Raw genomic sequence first — 23,724 nt, forward strand, 5'->3', positions numbered from 1 at the left:
ATCTATTTTCTGACCACATATTATGAGGTCATTACTATTTTCTTCTTTCTTATTTTAATGTCTTTTCTACTTTTCTTATTAGACAGGAGTGTCTACCTTATCTCACTAATATATCAGATATCTTCTCTCGACAAATGTGATATACTGCATATCTCTCCAACGCAAATCATATATTATGGCTGACCTACATGTTTTTTCCTTTAATGTGAATGGCCTGAATCATCCCATTAAAAGAAAAAAGATATCCAATTATGTGTCCAATAAACATCCAGACGTAATTTTATTACAAGAAACCCACCTCCCATCTGCTGCCGCCACGAAATTTCAACTAAAGGGATACTCTGCTCATATATACTCCCCTGCGACTTATCAAAAGAAAAATGGTGTTTCAATCTTTCTTAAAGATAAACTCTCTCCCATTATTCATTCAATTAAAACAGACACGGAGGGAAGATGGTGTCTGGTACATGCTGCGTTGCACTCAATAGACTTTGTTCTTCTCAATATTTATGGCCCGGTTAAAGATCACCTGGATTTTTTTAGAGACATTCAACTAGCACTAATTGAATTCAGTTCTTGTTCTCTGATATTGGGTGGAGATTTTAACCAAATCCAAGACTTGTATATTGATAGATCTTCTTCCTGTAAACCATCCAAGACCAAGTCTTTCACAGCTCTACAGGCCCTAAAAGATGCTTTCTCCCTTGTAGATCCTTGGCGACTACTTCACCCGAAAGGTAGAGAATATTCACATTTTTCACCACCACATAATACATACTCGAGAATTGATTTATTTCTTATATCCTCCTCTCTCATTCATGACCTTACTAATACTAGTATACATCCAATCTCCCTTACGGACCATGCTGCCATTTCTTTATATATTTCTATTTCGGCTCCACGTAATGAATCTCCTTCTTGGCGACTAAACAACGCCTTACTCTTGGATGAAGAAACTGTTGAAAAAATCAACTCATTTACATTAGAATTCTTCAAAAATAACTCTAAAGATCCTGAAGTTTGTCCTTCCATAATCTGGGAAGCTTATAAAGCAACCCTTAGAGGTGAATTGATAAAAATTGCCTCTTGGAAAAAAAAACAGTTCATGAAAAAAGAAAAAGAATTAGAAAACGCTATTAAAACATTAGAAATACAACATATGTCTAATCACTTACATGACCCAACTATTCTCCAACATATCCAAAAACTTAAATATGAATATAATACTTTAGTTTCATGCACAGCCAGACGAGATATCTTCATTTACAATTCTGGTCACTATATGGGGGATAATCTTATGGGTCGTCCACTGGCCAGATACCTTAAAATTAAATCCAAAAGATTACATATCACATCTATCCAAAATTCATTAGGACAATTAGTCAAAACCAGATCTTCAATTTCTTCTCAATTTGAAAATTTTTATACTTCATTATATAAATCTGAAGTTGTGGCTCCTGAATCAGATATAGACTCTTTTCTTTCCTCCTTATCTCACCCGACCATATCGGAGCCTGTTAAATTGGAACTAGATTCTCCGATGACCATAACAGAAATAGAAACTGATATATCTTCCCTACCGACTGGAAAAGCCCCAGGTCCGGATGGTTTTACTAACGAATTTTATAAACTATTTCGAAACATCTTAGCTCCTCATCTCCTTACATACTATGATTTCCTCCACTCCTCTCCAGATAAACAATTTAATTTCACAGAAGCCACCATCGTTGTAATCCCTAAACCTGACAGAGACGCTACCTTGGTCAAAAACTTCCGTCCCATCTCTCTCCTTAACTTAGATTATAAAATAATGGCAAAGTTACTTGCATTAAGACTCACCAAAGTGATTCCACATCTTATACACAAAGACCAAACGGGATTTATTAAACAAAGATATATAGGAGATAACCTATGACTTTTTCACCACATCAATGCTCATGCTAAAACATTGACAGACCCAATAATAGGCCTAGCTATAGACGCTGAAAAAGCCTTTGATCGAGTGGAGTGGTCTTTTCTTTTCAGTGTCCTAAAATGGTATAACTTTGGATCATTTTTCACGAAATGGATAAAAACATTATATCATAGTCCTAATGCTCGTATTCTAATTAATAACTCTTTATCCAGTAAATTTCCCCTTCACAGAGGCACTAGACAGGGCTGTCCTCTCTCACCACTATTGTTCAATTTAGTGTTGGAGCCTCTTCTCTCTGCTATTCGACAATGCCCGCTAATTAATGGTATTCCCTCGAGACTTCAAACTAGCAGCATATGCTGATGATGTATTAATTTTTCTAAGGAACCCTCAATCTTCTCTCCCTCATCTTATACATATCATCAAACAATATTCTAGCTTCTCAGGATATTCTGTAAATTGGGAGAAATCAGAAATCTTTCCTCTGAACAATAACATTCTTCAATCAGACTTGGCTAATTTTCCATTCACATGGTCAAATGAAGCTGTGAAATATTTAGGGATTTTAATACACAAAGATCCAGTCTTTGCTCAAGATCTTAATATATCCAAAATCAAAAATTTAGTTCTTAACACTACATCTAGGTGGTCTCCACTTTATTTGTCTTGGTGGGGTAGAATAGCATCCATCAAAATGACCCTAGCACCTCAAATTAATTACATCCTCTCAATGCTTCCTCTTTTATGCCAGAAATCATTTTTCCATTGGCTAAATAAGAAGCTATCTGAATTTATATGGAACAAGAAAAAACCTCGAATTGCTCTAGCCAAGCTGAAGGCCTCTAAAATTAACGGTGGTCTTAACTTTCCAGATTTCTACCACTACTATATTGCTTCATTAACTAAATATGGAGCTTACTGGGTCAATGACTCATTCTCTCAAGACCCTCCTAATTGGTATGAAATGGAATGTTTTCTATGCAAACCTTTACACATCTCTTGCCTATTAACGATATCAATACCCAGACATTTGAGAAAATACTCTCTTTTGAATTCAACGCAGCATGCTCTCCATCATTTAGATAAAATAGCTGATATCTCAATTAGTGTTAGCCCACTCATGTCCTTTTGGAATAATCCCAATATCCAAAACCAAGGCAAATCCCTTTCATGGAAACGGTGGCAACGGACAGGTATATGGTTTGTTCATCAATTATATACTCTTAATAAACTAATCCCTTTTGATATACTTTGCTCCACATACCTACTAACATCCTCTGCTTATTCACAAAGGATCATACTCAGTGAAATACTGTCTTCTGTACAGATACAATATGACTTCATATCTTCTAAAAATACTATTTACCATTGGTCTTTACGGTCTCTATCAAAAGGGAAAGCTATATCTTTTTTTTATAATATTCTAAGAGACCAATCCTTCACTTTCTCATATCATGCTATGAAACACTGGGATAATATAATAACTTTCTGACATTGACTGGGAACTCTTTTGGTCTTCAACAAACCGCCCACTTTTATCTTCTAGAGTTTCACAATCAATGCTCTTTGTAATGTGGAATGCAATATGGACCCCATTTCGTATGTGGAAAGCCAAATTAAAACAAGATTCTATCTGCTGGAACTGTTTGAAAGAGGAAGGAACTCTTGATCATATGTTCTTCCATTGTACTCTGGTCCGTTCTTTTTGGTCCAAAATCTGGAATACCATACAATCTATCACCAACTGCTCAGAAGAGATTTCTATGGACATTATAATCCTTCGATCTCAACACCCCTGTTTCGCTCAATCAAAATTGTCCTCCTAAACTCATTGATACCATGTTTGTGACTGCTCTCATGCATATTCTGAAAAATTGGAAATCATCTTCGTTATTAGATTATACTTTTTGGTGGAACTCTCTATGTATGTACCACAGATTTGAATCATATGCATATGAAAATAAAATTTCACTCCGTAAATCCATGAATTGGAAAAACAAAAAATCACCCTGGTCATTTTTAGATTCATATGTACATTCTACTATGTAGACACTCCTGTCTTCTCCTCTCTTTAAAATTTATTTTTTTTTCTTTTCTTTCTCTCTTCTTTTTTCCTCTCTCTTTCAATTTTTACTTTGTTCTATTTCACTTTCTATTGTCATACATCACCACAAACAAATCCAATACTCTGAGCTTTTCTTAATAATATGGGCCTTTATAAATAACTGTATATTAATGCAAAATGTTATACTACTTTTATGTATTTGAATTGCTCCTTGTATTTTTTAAAATACTGAATAAAAATTTATTGAACTGTAAAAAAAAAAAAAAAAAAGGAAACAGTGAAATCTTAAAATTGATAGAGGATCTGGGGAAATCCGTGTTTTACCTTTTGTCACCCTCCAGCTTCCAAAGGCGGATTTTATTGGCCTAAGCCTTTTACTACTATTTATTATTTCTAAAGCGCTGAAAGGCATACGCAGCGCTGTACATTTTAACATACAATAAACGGTCCCTTCTCAGAAAAGCTTACAATCTAATTTAGACAGGACATTTCAGGGTTGGGGAGATTATGGTAGAGGAAATGATACAGTGGGTATTGGTATCTGACAGAAGTGAGAGGGAGTTAGGAGTTGAAAACATAAGTTGCTACGATATACGATCGTGATTAAACTTAAAAACGTGGAAAAAATATTTATATTTACAAAGGAGAACAATATTATTACAGGACAGCATCTTCCCACTTTCTGGTTCCTATTGCCACTATTGCGTTTTCACTTCTGTTCTGGCCAGCTCCAGCTGTGCAGCGGGAGCTCTCTCATATACAGCCGAGGCTAACGCTGGTCAGTGTACGTAAGGAGGGGGGGGGCGCTGCGGTCATAGTCCCCTTCTGTGTCGCGAGCCAGCTCGCGCGGCTCTTGTAGCGGTCACCCCTGACAGGCCTCAGGAAAAGCACCGCTGCCGCCGTCCCTTTTTCCAAGGATCCTGCCCGCCGCTCACCTACACTCCACCACCTGCCTCTTCCCCACTGCATGTGGCCTAGCGCGCACGCGCGCGCCTCAACTACCCGCAAGCAGAGATGGTACGCGCCAGGTAGGACGCGCGCACGCTTGCGTTCGCTTGTTTTCCCCCTCGCCCGTCCCTGCTTCGTGGTTCCTAGACCACGTGAGATGGGAGCATTTCTATTAGTGCATTGTATGCCGAACATGCGTGAAGTGTAGGAATCAGCTTTGGGGGTGATGAAGCAAACTCGTTGACTGTGTCCATAAGAGCCACACTTTCAAAGTGACTGGAGTGCTAAACTGACTTCTATGACTGTGTTGAGTGAGGGGTTAATTTTTATTGGATTTAGCGTTCCCAATCACTTTGAAAAGTTGCCTTGTATTCGTTTGACATGAAGCTCAGGGTAGCTGACAGTTTTCTGAAGAAAGTGCTACTCATTGTGAACAGTCTCCACGTGGGGCAAGGTGTAGTGAGAGAAGGGCTACAGTGACTACTAGGGCTGGATGTTTTTAAAACAAGTCTTCAAAACTTACGAACAGTCCATTTGCCTTTCATCTCTGGTGAGCCCCAATGGCGAAAATGATTCAGGTTTTCTGGATGACCCTAGTGAGTATTCAGATCATATGCCTATAAGTTAGGTATATCACAACTCGATGTGGTCCATGCGGATCAAAAGTGAAAAAAATACTCATTTGTAAGTAACAATTTTAGTACACTTTTGTACACTAAACCTGCAGTAGGTTTCCCTATTACAAAAATAATGAACTCTGTGGCTCATGCGGATCAAAAATTAATAAATACTCATTTTGTGAACCTTGTCATGGAAGTACTCAGCTATAATCTGGAGGAAGAATGATGAGGGGTTGGAGGTGAAGGCACTTTGAGTAGAGAGTTCAGTGGGACAAAGAGACGACGAGGGTTGGAGTTAAGAGAATTAGTCAAATTATCCAATTCCTACCCATCTACTCAGCACCATTTCTCTGACTGTCATCCCTTCCATCTGTCATATCTTCAACCTATCACTGTCTACAGTAACTGTCTTCAAACAGGATGCTTTTAAACATGCTGTAATTACACCACTCAACAAAATACTTAACTAGATTCTACCTACCCTTCCAACTATTACCCCATCTCTTTCCTCCCCTTCTTATCCATGATAAAGTTCATTTCTCTGATATTGTTCTTGAATGGGGTTCATCAATGACAGTATTTAAATCCAGACTAAAAGCTCACTTTTTTTAGGTTGCTTTTGACTCTTAACCCCATCTCTTTCCTCCCCTTCTCATCCAAGTTACTAGAAAGTGTTGTTCACTAGTAGTGCCTGATTCCCAATTCGAATTGATTCACCGATTCACTTTGGGTGAATTGATTCATATTTTTAAAAAATCGACCTTGCTGATTCGGGACCCAATCTTCCTCTTAACTTTTCTTAATTACAGCAGCGGAGCAGCCTGCAGAGAGGATCGCCAGTGTTGTAGCGATCCTTGCAGGCTGCTGTCGTCCTAAGGAGCACGTTCAATCTTCCATGATCCTGCCAGTGACGTCAGAGGAGGGTCGGGACTGCGGCAGAGGGAACGTGCTCCTGAGAACGAAGGCGACCTGCAAGGATCGCTACAGCACTGGCAATCCTCTCTGCAGGCTGCCGTAATTAGGGGTGGGGGGGGGGCAACATTTAGATATAGGTCAAACGCTCCACTCTAAAACTCTCCACTAAGATATGTCACCTGAAACTATATTGTGTTACATTACTATCCTTCTCACAAGAAGAGGTTAAATGTCAAGAAGATGATATGTAATATTACCAGGGTCTATGATTTATTTATAGAGGCCTAGCCATAAGCTACGTTTGCCTCAGAAAATACTTCACATCTTAATCCATCAGTCAAGACTCGAGGTCACATATGTTATTATGCTATCTTTTCTGCTGATTTATTACCATGTCCACAGCTGAGGGTGATGTCCTTAAAATATGGAGTGAGGCAGTTCATGACGATTCATTTGCTCCTCTACTGGAAGGCTGGTTATGATTCAGATTCAAAGCCTATTGATTGCAATATTACATGTTTAGTGATATCTTAAGCATCAGAATTAAGGCAGGGAAAAATCTACTGTGCAAGATGGAGATTCCTTTATAGCTGAAACTCTGTTGTATGGTACAGAATTTTAAATCGTTACAAATTGCTTTTTAATGTGTATTTGTCTTCACTTATAGGCATAAATAACTAGCATTTATGCATGTTCTTAGCAACTAAGTGGCTCCTTATAGAATCACTCCCTTATTGTTTATTTTTACTTTTGACTGATCAAATTCAACTCTCTCATTTCACCACCCCAGAAAAAAGAGATTGCATTTCATAAACCAACAAATTTGGGCTCCTGCTGCAGCACAAAAGATGGAAAGCTGTGTTGGGTTTTAATTTAAAAGGGAAATGCTGACAGATGGTCAGAGCTCATGTTGGTGATGTTTTGCAAGATGTTGGTACACAGCATCTTTTCTTCCATTTAATATATTGGTCAACTGTGAATGATGTGAAAGAACATCTTACTTTAGAGGGAATTCAGAGCTTACAAATGTGTCAACGAACGCAGAGTTTCAAACATGAAAGACATGTCTGAAATTGGCAAGTAAATCTCCTGAGTACACCTGTAGCAGCCCGCAGGTGGACCCTGGGGTGGTGAGGAAGAAGAGAGAGATGCTGGATGAAAGGGTAGTTGAGAAAAGGAGAGATGGTGGATCTGGGGATGGTGGGGTCCATCGCTGCAGCTGCAGGGATGAAGACAAAAAAAAGGAAAGATGCCAGACCTCTGGGAGAGGAAGGGAAATGGAAGGGGAGGACAGAGATGGAAGATGGATGGTTAGTATGGAGAAAGAAGAAAATGACAAATAGGCAGGAGACCCTGGCAAGCGAGTTATCTGATTTGAATAATGATCAGACAACAAAAGGTAGAAAAAATAATTTTATTTTCTGTTTTGTGATTACAATGTGTCAGACTTGAAATGTGTATCCTGCCAGAGCTGGTAATTAGACCGCGAACGTGAGTTAGCATTTAACAGAGAGAGGAAAAGTCTTTTTTGTTTGTTTATTGTGTTTACATCACAGCAGCAGTTTGGGTAGAAGAGGGCAAAGGGAGTGGGGTGGGTGAAGAGGTTATAAAATAAATCCTATATACTAGAAAACAAATCACTCCATTAGGTCGGTACAACCAATGCCAGAAAAAGTATTTTTTTAAAAATTTATAACATTTTATTGAAGGAATCAAATAAATATACAATAATAAGATACAAAGAGATATTCATTACAATTAAATTAATAATAATATTTGTATACATATTTTTATCATTCCTCCAAAATATATTTCTATATACCTAATCCATTCCTTTCTATACCCCCCTTGATCCCTTCCCTTTCCCCCTACCCTTCTCCCCCTTCATTCTATTTATTTCATTTATAACATTTTTAAAGAATTACCTTAGATTGTTTTTTAATATTATTATAACATTATAATAAATTAATTAAACAGAAATACACTTCAAGTAATTTAACACATATTAAAATCATCCTTCCTATTTCCCCCTACCCTAGAATGAAAGGTGACATGAAATACCAAATATATAAAAATGCAAAGAACATTTACATAGATTTAATATAAAGTATTAAGAATCATACTTCTTGCTTTTGAGGATAATTTTTGTATATAAGGGTCCCAAATTTTAAAAAAATAAACGCGTTCTTCTAGGAAATTTACAAACCTCCCAAACCTCAAATAAAATTAAACGATGGAATTGATTCCTCCAATGCCAATAACTAGGAGGATCTTTTTGTAACCAATATTGCAATATGCATTTATGACCAATCATACATGCCTTTTGAAATAGAATACATCTATTCTGTCCAAAAACCCCACAAGCTGCTGCTTTACCAAATAACACCCCTTTTGGAGATTCCACCAATTGACAATTCCATAATGAACCTAAAAATAATAGGATGGTAGACCAGAAAGATTTAACAAGATGACATTTCCAAAAAAAAAATAAAAAATTTTAAGGCAAAAGAAAAGCCTCAGACACAGAGAGGTGTTTTCACTCTCTTCCACCTAAGCATCACTGGCAAAAAAATTTCGCATATAACTTATTACTGGCAGGTGGGAGCCTGAAAATAGTCAGAACTAACTAGAAAAAACAGGTTAGTTAGAAAAGAGCCAGGCCGACGATCGCGATTTTCGTGACTTTTAAGCCACTGCTTCAGGGCCGTGACACCAACGCTCCAGAATATCGATTCGCAGAGTAAAACTGCTTGCTACTTCCAGGATGTTTGGAAAAAAAAAAAAAATTGAATCGAAAAATCGATTCAATAGGCTGAATCAAATCAAAAATTTTTTTCCTGAATCAGGCAGCACTAGTCTATAGGCCATTATTGAGATAGCTTGGGGAACTCCACTGCTTATTCCTAGGATAAACAGCATAGAATCTGTTTTGATACTTGGGATCTAGCTAAGTACTTGGGACCTGTGTTGGCCACTGTTGGAAACAGGATAATGGGCTTGATGGACCTTCAGTCTGTCCCAGTATGGCAATTCTTATGTTCTTAAGCTCCCTGTGCCCCTCCTCTTTTTTTCTGTTTAGTGGAGTTCAATTGTTTTGGTACTAACTGAAGAGGGAGCTATTCTCCACTGCTAAAGATGAGGAGTTGAGAGATTTGAGTGACAACCATCTGCAAGGTATGCGACTAGAGTAGGACAACAGCTTCAGTACAGGATCCTATGTTTTAAAACAGAAAGAAGATTACCGAGGTAAGAACCTAATCTTCCATTCAACTGTTTGATTAATTTATAAATTAAGAAAATCAGATAGAATTACACCTTCTTATATAGCTTTACCCTTATATAGATTGACCCCACAATATATGAACAATTTAACTTGCAGGCCATTTATTGGACAATATTATTATGTTCAGAATATTTTGGGCCCCTATTATCAAGCTTTTAGCATGGGCCTGTGCAATAAATGCTCCAAAGCTCATAGAATTCCTATGAGCGTCAAAGCACTTACCTCACTGGCCCATGCTAAAAGCCTCTAGTGCAGCTTGATAAAGGGGTGGGGGAGGTGTTAACATTACAGTTCCCTAATTTAAAGGGAATTGTATCTAAAAGATTGTTTACTATGTCCTTTCCTTAGGCTGCCTCTGTATGGTCTTTCTTGCCATTTCAAATATGATCTATAGTAATTCTTGTCATTTTTTAAAAAGCACTTCAAACTTTTTTGTTTCAGAAATTCAGTCATAGTAATTAATAAGGTGGAGGGGCATAATCGAAAGGGATGTCTAAGTCCGTTTACGTCCATTTCGCAAGTCGGCCAAAGTCAAAAAGTGCCTAAGTCCCATTTTCGAAAGAGACGTCCAATATCTTTTGACTTTTGAAAATCGTCCAAATTAGACGTCCTGCAGATCTGATCTAAAACGTCTATCTTTTTAGTCCATTTTCATCCAAATATCCGTCCAAGTCAAAAACGTCTAGAACAAGCCCTGTTGGACGTGGGAGGGGCCTGCAAAGTGAGTGACAGAACACCCAAACAGGGCACCTAAATAGTGGGGTACCTTACAGGGCACTGCTGTGAACTTCACAAACAGGGTGCCATGGCTTCCCCTCACTACAGCTTCCTTATAGGTGACGGTGAGCCCCCCAAACCACCTCCAGAATCTCCTAGACCCACTTATCTACCATCCCTATAGCCCTTATGGATGCAGGAGACACTTATATGCCAGTACAAAAGGATTTTGGGGGTGTATAGGGGAGTGCACATGTTTCAATATCAATACAGTGATTACAGGGGCTTATGGGCATGGGTCCATCTCTCTATGGGTCCCAAACCCACTCCTAAGATGACTTAAGCTGGCTCTGGGCTGGACGACTAGGCTTTCCTATACTAGGCAGCCAGATGATGATGGTCTGGAGGCTGAAATTTGAAGTTATGATTAAAATTTTTATTGGGGTGGGGGGGTGTTGGTGAACATTGGGGTAGTGTGTGGGGGTCTGTGTTATGTGTATTCAGTGATTATCTGGTTTTAGATGGTCTAAGTCAAAACGTCCAAGTTTCCTCTAGGCTCTGTTGTTTAACCTTCGGTTATACATGCTGTACGACTAAGTCTAAGCTGGCCCATGTCCCGCCCAACTCCTGCCCTAGACACGCCTCCCGAAACGCCCCGTTTAGCTTTGGACATTGGGCGGCACTATGAAGGCCTAAGTCGTTTAGAAATACGTCCAAAACCCGGTTTGATTATCGGCATTTGGACGTTTTAGAGAAAATTTCGTCCAAGTGCCGACTTAGGCCGGTTTTTGGACGTTTTTCTCTTTCGATTATGAGCCCCATAATGCCTTTTTATTTATATATATATCCTAGTTTAATTAATCCAGTTCTTTGTATTTTATCCGTTATGAACTATTTGTTGGCAATAGCAGAATACAAATTATTTAACTGTAACTTTATATCAGTCATCTACGCAGAATATGAAAGATTAATTTAAAACAATTGTTCTACTGTTTAATACCTGAACAATTTTTTATGCTAATTTTTTTCTTGTCCTTAAAAAAAGATCAACAATGAGAAAGAAATTGATCACCAAAAACTCACAAACTTCCAGTGATGTACTCTTTCAAGAACCAGGTACGAAATGAGACTTTCTTCTTTCATTATTTCCAACCTAATGGAATGTTATAAAGATATTATACAAAGGGGACAAAAATATGTCTGTTCATCTTTCTGTCTTTCTATCTAGCTCTCCAAAAGCTTAATGGAATGTGACCAAATTTGGTGTAGAGGAAAAACTAATGAAAAAGCATATCAAGTTCAAAAATGGGCCGACTGGACTTGGCATGCCATCAAAATATATTCCCCCCCACTCCCCCCCCCAAAAAAATAAATTGGCCCAGTGTCTTTCTACGGAAGAAGTAATTGCACTGTGCAGACATTGATTTACTTAACATTGAATTGCACCTCTCATTTCAGCTTCCAATCACAGACACACAGACAGACAATACAGATACAGACACACACAATATCACACAAAACAGAGACATACAGACACACATAATGAGGACCGGTCTTAGGAAGGGGGCAACAGGGGCAATCACACAGGGTTTCCTGCTCCTAGGGACCCCACGGCCCTCCAGCACTTCTATCCCTCACTTAGCAGGGGAAGATTTCCTATGATAATACTGTGCTTATTTGAATTAGTTGTTATATACCATTTGTTTTTAGTTGAAATTTCTATAATAATTTTTTAAAAAATTCTTTAAAAAGCATCTAGTCAACAGGGGGTGGGGCTAGGTGGGGTGGGGCTAGGCAGAGGGTGGAGCAAGGCAGGGGTAAGGGCAAACTGGTCAGGACCCTTCAATTTCTAAGACTGATCTTGCACATAATCACAAAGAAAACAGAGAGAAACAGGTACTTGTATATACATATATGAAACAGACACACAGGGAACACTGACAAAACAGATATGCACAGTAGAGAATGACACGGTGACAAAATTCATCACCGTTCCCGTCCCCGCGGATAACCGCGGGAAATAATCCCATTTCATTTTTTAGTGTCTATTTCAGCCTCAGTCCTTCTACACCAGCATTCTTCAAAGCAAAGCTTGAGGGTCAGTGGTTGTGGCCATTCATACTCTGATTCTTCCCTCTCTCCTTAAAGAATGACATGAAGATTGTTTACCGCGGTTATCCGCGGGGACGGGAACAGTGATGAATTTTGTCACCGTGTCATTCTCTAATGCACAGCTCCTAAAAAATCCAGACATATACATACTAGATACAAACTTGAATGTGTGTACTTACATACATACAAACAAAATATAGATACACACAAAAAAACACGACACACATAAAAAAATATTTGCAGAAGAACTGGAAGTTCTTTCACGAGGCATTCTCCACCAAGCACCTCTCCCTCTATTGATCCAATACTCCTTTCCTTACTGGTTTGGCTCTTTGTCAGTCAGATGTTTGGTTCATATAGCTTTTTTAATGGTTACTCTGCCTGGTGACACTTGCGGCCTCTTTTACAAAGCCGCGCTAGCGGCTGCAATGCGCTAACAGCCCCGAAGCCCATAGAGATTTAAAGGGCTTCGGGGCTGTTGCCATGCGACAGCCGCTAGCGCAGCTTTGTAAAAGAGGCCGTTAGTAACTTTCTTTTGCCAAATGTATTGCCATCTAGTGGTAGAGATGCAGGCTGCTATTTTTAGTGGGTTAAATGTGTGTACTGAAAGTATTGTTATATGTTGCTCTTTGAATTATTGTGAATGTTTTATGCTGTAAACCGCTTAGTTATAGGCGGTTAAGAAATAAATTAAATAAATTATAAAATCCATCATTTGAAATCTTTTGACAGTGACATATCATGTTTTCATATTTTAATCACGCCTGCTTTTATTTCTTCTTTCCAACATACTCTTCCCCTCTCTCAAATTAAAAACATACACAAAGACAGCACAAATATAATGTACATGCACACACAGGATTGGAAAGAATTCGATAAGCTATGTTCCACATTCTATCCTCACATACATTACATAAGAACATAAGAGAATCTTTACTGGATCATTTAGTCCAGTATCCTGTCCTCACAGTGGCCAATCCAGGTCCCTAGTACCTGGCAAAAACCCAAAAAGTAGCAACATTCCAAGCTACCAATCCAGGGCAAGCAGTGACTTCCCCCATATCTGTCTCAATAACAGACTATAGACTTTTCCTCCAGGAAATTGTCCAAATCTTTCTTAAAACCAGCTACATTAACCACTCTTACCACAACTTCTGGCAACACATTCCAGAGCTTAACTATTCTCTGAGTGAAAAAAATATTATCCCAGGACAAGCAAGCAGCTTGGGTGGCGTCACCGACGGAGCCTTGGTTCGGACACTTCAAGAACTTGGAAAGTTCTCGATAGCCCATGCGAGTGCCTTCCTGCCCAACATAGGTGCGTGGTCCCTCAGTTTCTTAGTTTCCGTGGAGCTAAGAAGTCACGTTTTCAATGGCTGTTGAAAATTTTTCTTTTCGCTGCCTTCCTGCTCTCGCAGTTTTCTGACTTTTTCGTCAGTTTCTTCTTTTCCTGAAAGTTTAAATTTTTATTTTTTAAACCCACAAACAATTATAGTTTATTTTTTTCTTTACCGTTGTTGGTTTGGCCTTGTGGGGCTTTATGGATCGCCATCTTGTTTTCTCCTCTCTTCATGGCTCTTGTTCCGTGCAGGTTTTTACCAGCCCAGTTTTCCTCACAAACGTAGTTGTTTTGTTATGGAACTTGCCTTCACTGACACCCTTCTGTGATTTTAGCAATGTCGGGACCTCGGCCTTGTCAGTTTTTTCTTCCCTTGCTTTTTTCCTCTTCAGCGCATTTCCATGTGGATTCTTCGGAAGCAGTTTCCCGCCGGTGTCAGTGATTCGGTACTCAGTGTACTTCCGACACTGCTCCTCCAGTCCGCACTGACTTGGACGATTTTCCTTTTGGTAAGTTGCTGCTCCTTTCTTCTTTGGGCTTCAGGTCATTGTAGCAGCGAGTCTAATCCTGCCGACCTTGGTCATTGTAGCAGTGAGTCAAGTCCTGCCGACCTTTTTTCAGCCCTCTCTCTAGCTCCGCTTCGCTGTCAATGACTGCCTTGATACGGGCATGCTCATCTTGGAAGCGAGGGGCGACACCGATGGTACCGGTCATGAACCAAAGGTACCAGTGTTCTTTCCTTCTGTTCCAGAGCGACACCTATGGTACCGGTCATGGACCAAGGTACTGGTATTATTTTATTTCTGCTCCAGAATGACACCAATGGTACTGGTCGGGAACCAAGGGTACCGGTGTCTTTCTTTCTCCTCCAGGAGCGGCACCGATGGTACTGGTCATGGCCCATGGGTGCCAGTGTTCTTTTCTTTCTGTTCCGGAGTGACACTTTCAGTACCGGTCATGGCCGTGAGTACCAGTGTCCCTTTCTTTCTGCTTCAGAGTGTCATCGTCGGTACTAGTCATAGACCAGGAGTACCGGTGTCCTTTTCCTTCTGCTCCGAGGGTGATATGTGCCTTGATACTGGCTTTTTCATCTATGGAGTGTTGCATTTTGGTACTGCTGTTGTACCCATTAGTACCGGTGCTTCCTTTTTTAACAGTGTTTTCTTTCATGTCCACGACTTCTGTCGGCATCGGCATGTTTTCACTGTTCCTGTCGGTGATGTTGATGTTTCTAATTGGTGTCTACATCTATGCTCGACGTCTGTACAGCTGCAACTTGGTCCTCAGTTCATACCTTTACTTCTCGCTACTGTCTAGATTTTTTCTCCAGATGGGATGGGAACTCCGGCCATTTTGTATTTCAAATTATATTTTCTTTGGCCAATACTCCCACCATCCCATTTCTGTTAGCTTGGAGGTCATCCATCAGTGAGAATATGCTGCCTGCTTGTCCTGGGATAAAGCACAGTTACTTACCATAACAGGTGTTATCCAGGGACAGCAGGCAGATATTCTCACAACCCACCCATCTCCCCGGGTTGGCTTCTTAGCTGACTTATCGTAACTGAGGGACCGTGTGCCTACGTCGGACGGGAAGGCACTCGCGCATGCACGGTGCGGGCTATCAAGAACTTTCCAAGTTCTTGAAGTGTCCGTACCGGGGCTCCATCGGTGACATCACCCATCAGTAAAAATATCTGCCTGCTGTAACCTGGATAACACCTGTTACGGTAAGTAACTGTGCTTTTCCTCCTATTGGTTTTAAAATTATCTCCCTGTAACTTCATTGAGTATCCCCTAGTCTTTGTAATTTTTGGCAGAGTAAAAAAATCAGTCCACTTGTACCCATTCTACATCATTCAGGATTTTGTAGACTTCAATCATATCTCCCCTCAGTCGTCTCTTTTCCAAGCTGAAGAGCGCTATCCTCTTTAGTCTTTCCTCATACAAAAAGAGTTCCATCCCTTTTATCATCTTGGTTGCTCTTCTTTGAACCTTTTCTAGTTCCGCTATATCATTTTTGAGATAAGGCAACCAGAATTGAATGCAATACTCAAGGTGAGACTGCACCATGGAGCGATACAGAGGCATAATAACATTCTTAGTCTTGTTTACCATCCCTTTTTAAAATAATTCCTAGCATCTTATTTGCTTTTTTGGCCTCCATTGCACATTGGGCAGAAGGTTTCAGCGTATTGTCTACAATGATACCCAGATTTTTTTCTTGGGTATTCTTCACAATGTGCATCACTTTGCATTTGTCCACATTAAATTTCATCTGCCATTTGGATGCCCAGTCTTCCAATTTCCTAAGATCTTCCTGCAGTTTTTCACAGTCTGCATACATTTTAACAACTTTGAATAGTTTAGTGTCGCCTGCAGATTTAATCACCTCACTTGTAGTTCCAGTTTCCAGATCATTTATAAATAAGTTAAATAGCACAGGTCCCAGTACTGATCTCTGTGGCACACCACTATTTACCCTCCTCCATTGAGAAAAATGGTCATTTAACCCTACTCTCTGTTTTCTGTCCGATAACCAATTCTTAATCCACAATTGAACATTGCCTCTTATCCCATGACTCTTTAATTTTCGTAGTAGCCTCTCATGAGGAACTTTGAGTTTGTGTAGCCACCCTCCATTTTAGATGTTATATCAAACCAAACCATTTGATGGTCGCTACTTCCTAAGTAGGTACCCATTCAGACATTAGAGACACTTTCCCCATTTGTGAGTATCAGATCCAGTATTGCTTTTTTCCTCATGGGTTCTGTTACCATTTGTCTGAGCATAGCCCCTTGAAAGCATTCACAAATCACCCAGCAACAGCACCTCCCCTTTATTTCCCAACTTTTGGATATCTGTAACCAAGTCAGACCATATCAGCCCTTTCTACAGAAAACTTCATTGGCTACCATTTGAAGCAAGGGTCATCTTCAAATTCGCCTGCCTCTGCTTCAAAACCCTAACTGGCTCAGCCCCGATATACCTGTCACGCCACTTCGTCTTCCCAGGCTCTAAACGTACACGTAATGCCCACCTGTTTGCCTACCCCTCCCCAAAAGGATGCATCTACAAAAGATTCTTCGACAAAACCCTCTCTTTCCAAGCTGGCAAATGGAATGACTGCTTGACCACCCTCATCTCTCTTGCCCCAACTTATCTATCCTTCAGGAAATCTCTCAAATCATACCTCTTTGATAAATTCCTCTAACCCCCGCCCTCCCAACCAAACTACTAATCTCAACCTCGCCTCCCTCCCTACCCCTCCTCCCCCTCTTCCCCAGTTATTTTTCCTTTCCCCTTTCTGCATCCCCCTTGCAACAGTTATTGGATCATTTTGTAATTGCCACTGGTTTATACCATACACTTGATAACTAATTCTCTGTACCTTCATTGCATATGTACAGTTCTCATCTCCTGTAAACTGCTCTGAACTGTTTTCTGATATTCTGTAACTTCGCTGTAAATGTACAGTCTCTTCCCCTGTAAACCGCTCTGAACTGTTTTGTGGTATTGCGGTATACAAAAATAAAGTTGTTATTATTATTATCTTTATCAATTTGCTGTGATTGAGTTGGAGGTCTGTAGACAACACCAACGTAAATAGAAGTTTAATCTCTTTTCAAAGCGATCCATATCACTTCTTCCTTTCCCCAGACCCCCTGCATTTCAGTTACTTGGATTTTGGTCTTTATATAGAAAGCTACTCCACCTTTTCAACCTGTCCTTCCTAAAAGATTATAGCCCGGTATGTTTGTGTTCATCCATGGTAATCTCTGAATCACGTCTGTGCGATAGCAACAATATCCAAATCTGCCTCTATCATTAGGGCTTGCAGATCCTGATTTTTGTTACTTAGACCAGTGTTTCTCAACATAAAGAACCCGTATCTTTAGGGATACGCAGGCCGCTTGTTGGGGCTACATGGCCTGGCCGCCGCAGAAGATGTTCCCTGTCCGTCCATCGAAGCCACAACCACCGCCGGGGATCCCTTTTTGCAGCCCACCCCACCTGCTGAAGCTGAAGCTGCTGCCAGAGATCCCTGTCCACCCTCCGTCTCTGCCTGCTGATCCCTCCTTGCTTCCCGCCCCACCCGCTGCCAGGGTTCCCTGCTCCTCCCTCCCGAAGCTGACCCACAGGGCTTCCCTCTGATGTTAGAGTTGATGTCAGAGGAAATACTTCTGGGTTAGTGGGGGGGGTCCCATTTACCTCCTTGCTCATTCTGCCTTCAGCAGCTTGTCGGGGGACACACAACAGGCAGCGATTTACACACTGCACGTAACTTACCTGGAAACCTTCTCTCCAACATCAGGGCTGACATCGGAGGTAAGGCTTGTGGGTCAGCCACATGCAGCGTGTAAATGGCTGCCTGCTGTGCGTCCCCTGAACATGCTGCTGAATGCAGAAAGAGCAGTGCGGTTCGAACAAAGGGAAAAAGGAGTGGCGGGTGGAGGGAGAAAGAGCACGATTCTTGGACAATGGCTGGAAGGCAGAGAGGGGGAGGGGGTACGAACTCAACACAGAAGGGAGAGGCATGGTTTCCATTATGTATTAATAAGATTATATTGTGTGTATATGAAAAATGGATGGAAGAAATTGCATTACAATTAGTACTATTATTATGGGGGTGGAGTCAGGGGCAGAGCTTGCAAAAAACAAAAGGAATTGACCAGAGGTATTCAGTTGGTATTTGTTAGGCTTAGGGGGTACATGGCTTGAAGAAGTTGAGAAACACTGGCTTAGACTGTGAGCATTTATGGTCATTGTTTTTCAGATACCATTCCATGGCAATCTAATTTTTTGTATAGTTTTTAGTTTCATCTCATTTTTTGTTGCATTGCAATGAAGTTCCAAGTCTCTCTCTGCAAGCAGACACAGAGGGAGAGAGGCAAGAGAGAGACTTGGAAGGCAGGGGTTAGGAGAGGAGGAGAGCCAGGAGGGCACAGAGAGAGTGCAGAGCGAGGGGTAGCGGCGAGAGGTAGCTCCGCCCACCCCTCCGACGTCGGACCTTGGAGCTCCGCCTTAAAAGGGGCGGAGCCAACACCGAACGAGTCCAGCTTGCCTGCAAGCAGACACAGAGGGAGAGAGGCAAGAGAGAGACTTGGAAGGCAGGGGTTAGGAGAGGAGGAGAGCCAGGAGGGCACAGAGAGAGTGCAGAGTGAGGGGTAGCGGCGAGAGGTAGCTCCGCCCACCTCTCCGACGTCGGACCTTGGAGCTCCGCCTTAAAAGGGGCGGAGCCAACACCGAACGAGCCCAGCTTGCCTGCAAGCAGACACAGAGGGAGAGAGGCAAGAGAGAGACTTGGAAGGCAGGGGTTAGGAGAGGAGGAGAGCCAGGAGGGCACAGAGAGAGTGCAGAGCGAGGGGTAGAGGTGAGAGGTAGCTCCGCCCACCCCTCTGTCATCGGACCTCGGAGCTCCGCCTTAAAAGGGGCAGAGCCAATGGCGCGCGGCCATTCGGCGCGCGGCGAAGGCGAGCGGCAAAGGCGCTCGCCTTAGCGAGAGCGCCTTTGCGAAGAGCCTTGAGAAGGGCCAGGGCACTACACCAAGGTCAGCACACAACCGGAGGCAGAGAGTGAGTGTGGGTGAGAGGTCACAGCAGCAGCAGGCAGAGGGAGAGAGGACACAGCAGCAGCAGGCGGAGAGTGAGAGTGGGAGAGGGGACACAGCAGCACCAGGCAGAGGGAGAGAGGACACAGCAGCAGCAGACAGAGGGAGAGCGAGGGAGTGAGGACATCAACAGATCAGAGGAGACCAGAGTGGTGAGAGCCAGAGGAGAGAGCAGAGCAGGCAGACAAGAGAGCGGAGAGCAAATAGACGGACCAAAGGAGCAGAGCGGAGAGCTGAGGGAGACCGGAGAGCGGAGCGGATAAGATAGAAATGGAGGCAGCCGGAATACACCAGAGCTTTCCAGTATACTGCATGGGGTGCCATATGTACGACTACCTCCCCTCGGGAAGGCAGGAGTACATATGCGGTCGGTGCCGGGAGCTGGAAGGCCTGAAGTATGAGGTCGCGAGATTGCAGGCCAGGGTTCAGGACCTGGAGGGGCTGCACGCTTCAGAGGAGCCATGCCAGGCGTCTGAGGATCCAGACAGAAACAGCTCCATTGAAGATCAGGTGAGGGACCTTGAGAGATTCATCGAGGAGAGCTACAGGAGGGTCGAGGAGCAGAACCAGCAGCAACTCAGACAGGTGTCATCAGACGAGAGCCAGGACCCACCGGAGGATGGACCTAGTGGAGAGGCCAGTGGAGAGGCCAGGAGGGTAGAGGAGGCCAAGGACCTCGAGGGAGGAGCGCCCAGATTCACCATGGACACGGACCTGAGGCAGAGGAGGCTCTTGAGGAAGGGAAAGACTGCAATTGTTGTGGGAGACTCGATCCTGAGGGAGGTGGACAGTCACGTAGCCGGAGGTCGAGAGGACCGGCTGGTGACATGTCTCCCTGGGGCCAGGACAAAGGACATTGCCGACAGAATCGAGAGGATCTTGGACGGAGCCAAAACGGAGGAGACAGCACTAATTGTCCACGTCGGAACAAATGATGTGAGCCGGAGGAATTTCAGCATGCCTGTGCTAACAGACCAGTTCAGGGTCCTGGGAAGGAAGCTGAAACGGAGGTCACAGAGGATAGCATTCTCGGAGATCCTGCCGGTCCCGAGGGCAGATGCAAGGAGGCAGGCCGAGCTCCAGGAGGTGAATGCGTGGCTGAGGAGGTGGTGCAAGGAGGAGGGCTTCCACTTTGTGAGGAACTGGTCGTCCTTCTGGGGAAAGAGCAAGCTCTACAGGCGGGATGGCCTGCACCTGAGCACGGCGGGAACAAGAATACTAGCAGCCAACGTAAAGAAGGAGATCAAGAGGGCTTTAAACTACAGAGAGGGGGAAAGCCGACAGCTGACCTGATGACGCTTCGGACAGCAGTATCCAGAAAAGATGCTGAACGGGCTGACTGCAGGGAGGAGGACGGGGGTTCAATGGAACTCGCGATCAGACAGCGAGGGAAACACCAGGTAACAGCAACTTGCTGGGAGAAGCCTAAGGGGAAGGGGAAAACAGGGGATTCAGGAGGACAAGATGGCACCAGGGTGCAAACAGAAGGCAATAAGGTGGAGCCACAGGGCAAAGGGGAGCCACAAGGCAAGGGGGAACAAACCAAGGCCCAGGGGACGATAGCACGGGAGGGGGCTGGTACTCCCCGGGGAAAAGCGGGGAGGTGGGGTGGAGGGGACAAGGGAAGGAAGAGAGTTGCGAGGGTAAAGGCGGAGGGCACAGCAGAGGCACCGGGAGCGGGAAAACGGCCCGAGACCCAAGGGAAGGCGGCCCAGGTAAAGGCAGAGGTGGAGGACAAACACCGGGACCTACAGTGCTTATACGCAAATGCAAGAAGCCTCATGGCTAAGATGGGTGAACTGGAAGTCATGGCCAAGGGGGAGGACCTGGATATAATAGGAATTACAGAAACCTGGTGGACAGAGGAAAATCAATGGGATGTGGCGCTGCCAGGGTACAAGCTCTACAGGAGGGAGAGGACCCACAAGAAGGGGGGAGGCATAGCGCTGTATATAAAGGACTATATCTACTCGATTGGGATCGATACGGCAACAAAGGCAGAGGAGCTGGAATCGCTATGGGTCAAATTGCCGGGAAAGAAGAGTGCAGACATAAAGCTGGGGTTGTATTATCGCCCGCCTGGTGCGTCAGAAACAATAGGACATGACTTGGAAGCAGAACTGAGACAGGAATGCAGGACTGGAAGTGTAACAGTGATGGGGGACTTCAACTACCCGGGGATAGACTGGAGTACGGGACACTCCAACTCCACGAGGGAAGCAGGATTCGTAGAAGCTGTGAGGGACTGCTTCATGGAGCAACTAGTCAAGGAACCGACGCGAGGGGGTGCTACTCTTGACCTCATCCTTAACGGATTAGGGGGGCCTGCAAGAGGGGTAGAAGTGGGAGGAACACTAGGCAACAGTGATCACAACGTGATCAGATTCACATTAGAAAGGGGATCACCCATAGTGGGGAGGACCGCAACGACTGCCCTCAACTTCAGGAAAGGGAACTATGTTGCTATGAGGAAAATGGTGGGGAGGAAGCTCAGGAACGGCTTTAGGATGGAGACTGTAGGGAGCGCCTGGACCCTTCTCAGGGACACACTGCAGGAAGCGCAAAAACTGTACATCCCCAGTTTCAGGAAAGGCCGTAAGAACAAGCGGTCAAAAGACCCGGTTTGGATGACACCTGAAGTAAAGAGGGCAATCAGTGACAAGAAAATGTCCTTCCGGAAATGGAAGAGGGATCCAACGGAGGAAAATCACCAGGAGCACAGGAAATGCCAAAAGGAATGCCACCGAGAGGTTAGAAAAGCAAAAGGGAAATACAAGGAGGGGCTGGCCAGGGAGGCGAAAAACTTCAAGGCATTCTTCAGTTACGTAAAGGGGAAGCAACCAGTAAGAGAGGAGGTGGGGCCATTGGACGATGGGGATAGGAAGGGAGTGATTAAGGAGGATAAAGAGGTAGCTGAGAGGTTGAACACGTTCTTCTCGTCGGTCTTCACGAGCGAGGACACGTCCAATATACCGGACTCAGAGGAGCTCATGAGTGGGGAGCAGGCCAAAAGATTGGGGCATATAGAGGTAAGTCGGGAGGATGTCCTCAAGCAGATTGACAGACTGAAAAGCGGCAAATCACCGGGACCGGACGGGATCCACCCAAGGGTTCTAAAGGAACTAAGTCAGGAAATAGCGGGCGCAATCCAGCATGTTTGCAACCTATCCTTGAAAACTGGAGAGGTACCAGAGGACTGGAAACTGGCGAATGTCACACCTATCTTTAAGAAGGGATCGAGAGGTGACCCCGGGAATTACAGGCCGGTGAGCCTGACTTCAGTTATAGGGAAGATGGTGGAAGCAATGATCAAGGACAGCATTTGCGAGCACATCGAGAAAAATGGCCTACTGCGGACAAGCCAGCACGGATTCTGTAAGGGAAGGTCGTGCTTGACAAACCTTCTGTACTTCTTTGAGGGAATAAGCAGTCAGGTGGACAAAGGGGAACCCATAGACATCATTTACCTCGATTTTCAAAAGGCCGTTGACAAGGTGCCACATGAAAGGCTGCTTAGGAAGCTGTGGAACCACGGGGTGGGCGGGGATGTACACAGATGGATCAAGCACTGGCTGTCAGGTAGACTACAGAGGGTCGGAGTAAAGGGCCAATATTCTGACTGGCGGGGAGTCACGAGCGGTGTGCCGCAGGGATCGGTGCTGGGGCCGCTACTCTTCAACATATTTATCAATGACCTGGAAACAGAGGCAAAGTGTGAGGTTATAAAATTTGCAGACGATACCAAACTCTGCGCCAGAGTTAGGACCAGGGAGGAGTGTGAGGAACTGCAAAGGGACCTCGATAAGCTGGAGGACTGGGCAAACAAATGGCAAATGCGCTTTAACGTAGATAAATGCAAGGTCATGCACATAGGGAAAAAGAACCCGTTGTTCGAGTATAAAATGGGGGGGAGATTGCTGGAAGACACCGGACTTGAGAGAGACTTGGGTGTGCTAGTGGATCCATCCATGAAACCATCCACACAGTGTGCAGCAGCCTCGAAGAAAGCCAACAGGATGCTGGGCATCATCAAGAGGGGCATATCAACCAGGACGTGGGAAGTCATCATGCCGCTGTATCGAGCGATGGTGCGCCCACATCCGGAATACTGCGTTCAATATTGGTCGCCGCACCTCAAGAAGGACATGGCAGTTCTTGAGAGAGTCCAAAGGAGGGCAACGAAACTGGTAAGAGGGCT

General features: G+C 43.5%; 1 protein-coding gene across 3 annotated transcripts in view; it reads left to right on the top strand.

Annotated features, from left to right (window-relative positions):
• Nucleotides 1-4,697: 4,697 nt before the first annotated feature.
• LOC117358173 (G2/M phase-specific E3 ubiquitin-protein ligase-like) overlaps nt 4,698-23,724 on the top strand; it is a 93,914-nt gene continuing 74,887 nt past the window's right edge. The window contains exons 1-2 of one of the 3 annotated variants that reach the window (XM_033939774.1): nt 4,698-4,758; nt 11,509-11,579. In XM_033939774.1, coding sequence (XP_033795665.1) covers nt 11,516-11,579 — 64 coding nt within the window. In that variant the 5' untranslated portion in view covers nt 4,698-4,758; nt 11,509-11,515. Of the gene's footprint in view, nt 4,759-4,959; nt 5,009-5,128; nt 5,525-11,508; nt 11,580-23,724 lie in introns of those variants that run through there. The other 2 variants (XM_033939772.1, XM_033939773.1) reach the window with 2 other exon arrangements.

This window comes from Geotrypetes seraphini, chromosome 3, assembly GCF_902459505.1.
Source record: "Geotrypetes seraphini chromosome 3, aGeoSer1.1, whole genome shotgun sequence".
In the NCBI taxonomy this organism is placed as follows: domain Eukaryota; kingdom Metazoa; phylum Chordata; class Amphibia; order Gymnophiona; family Dermophiidae; genus Geotrypetes; species Geotrypetes seraphini.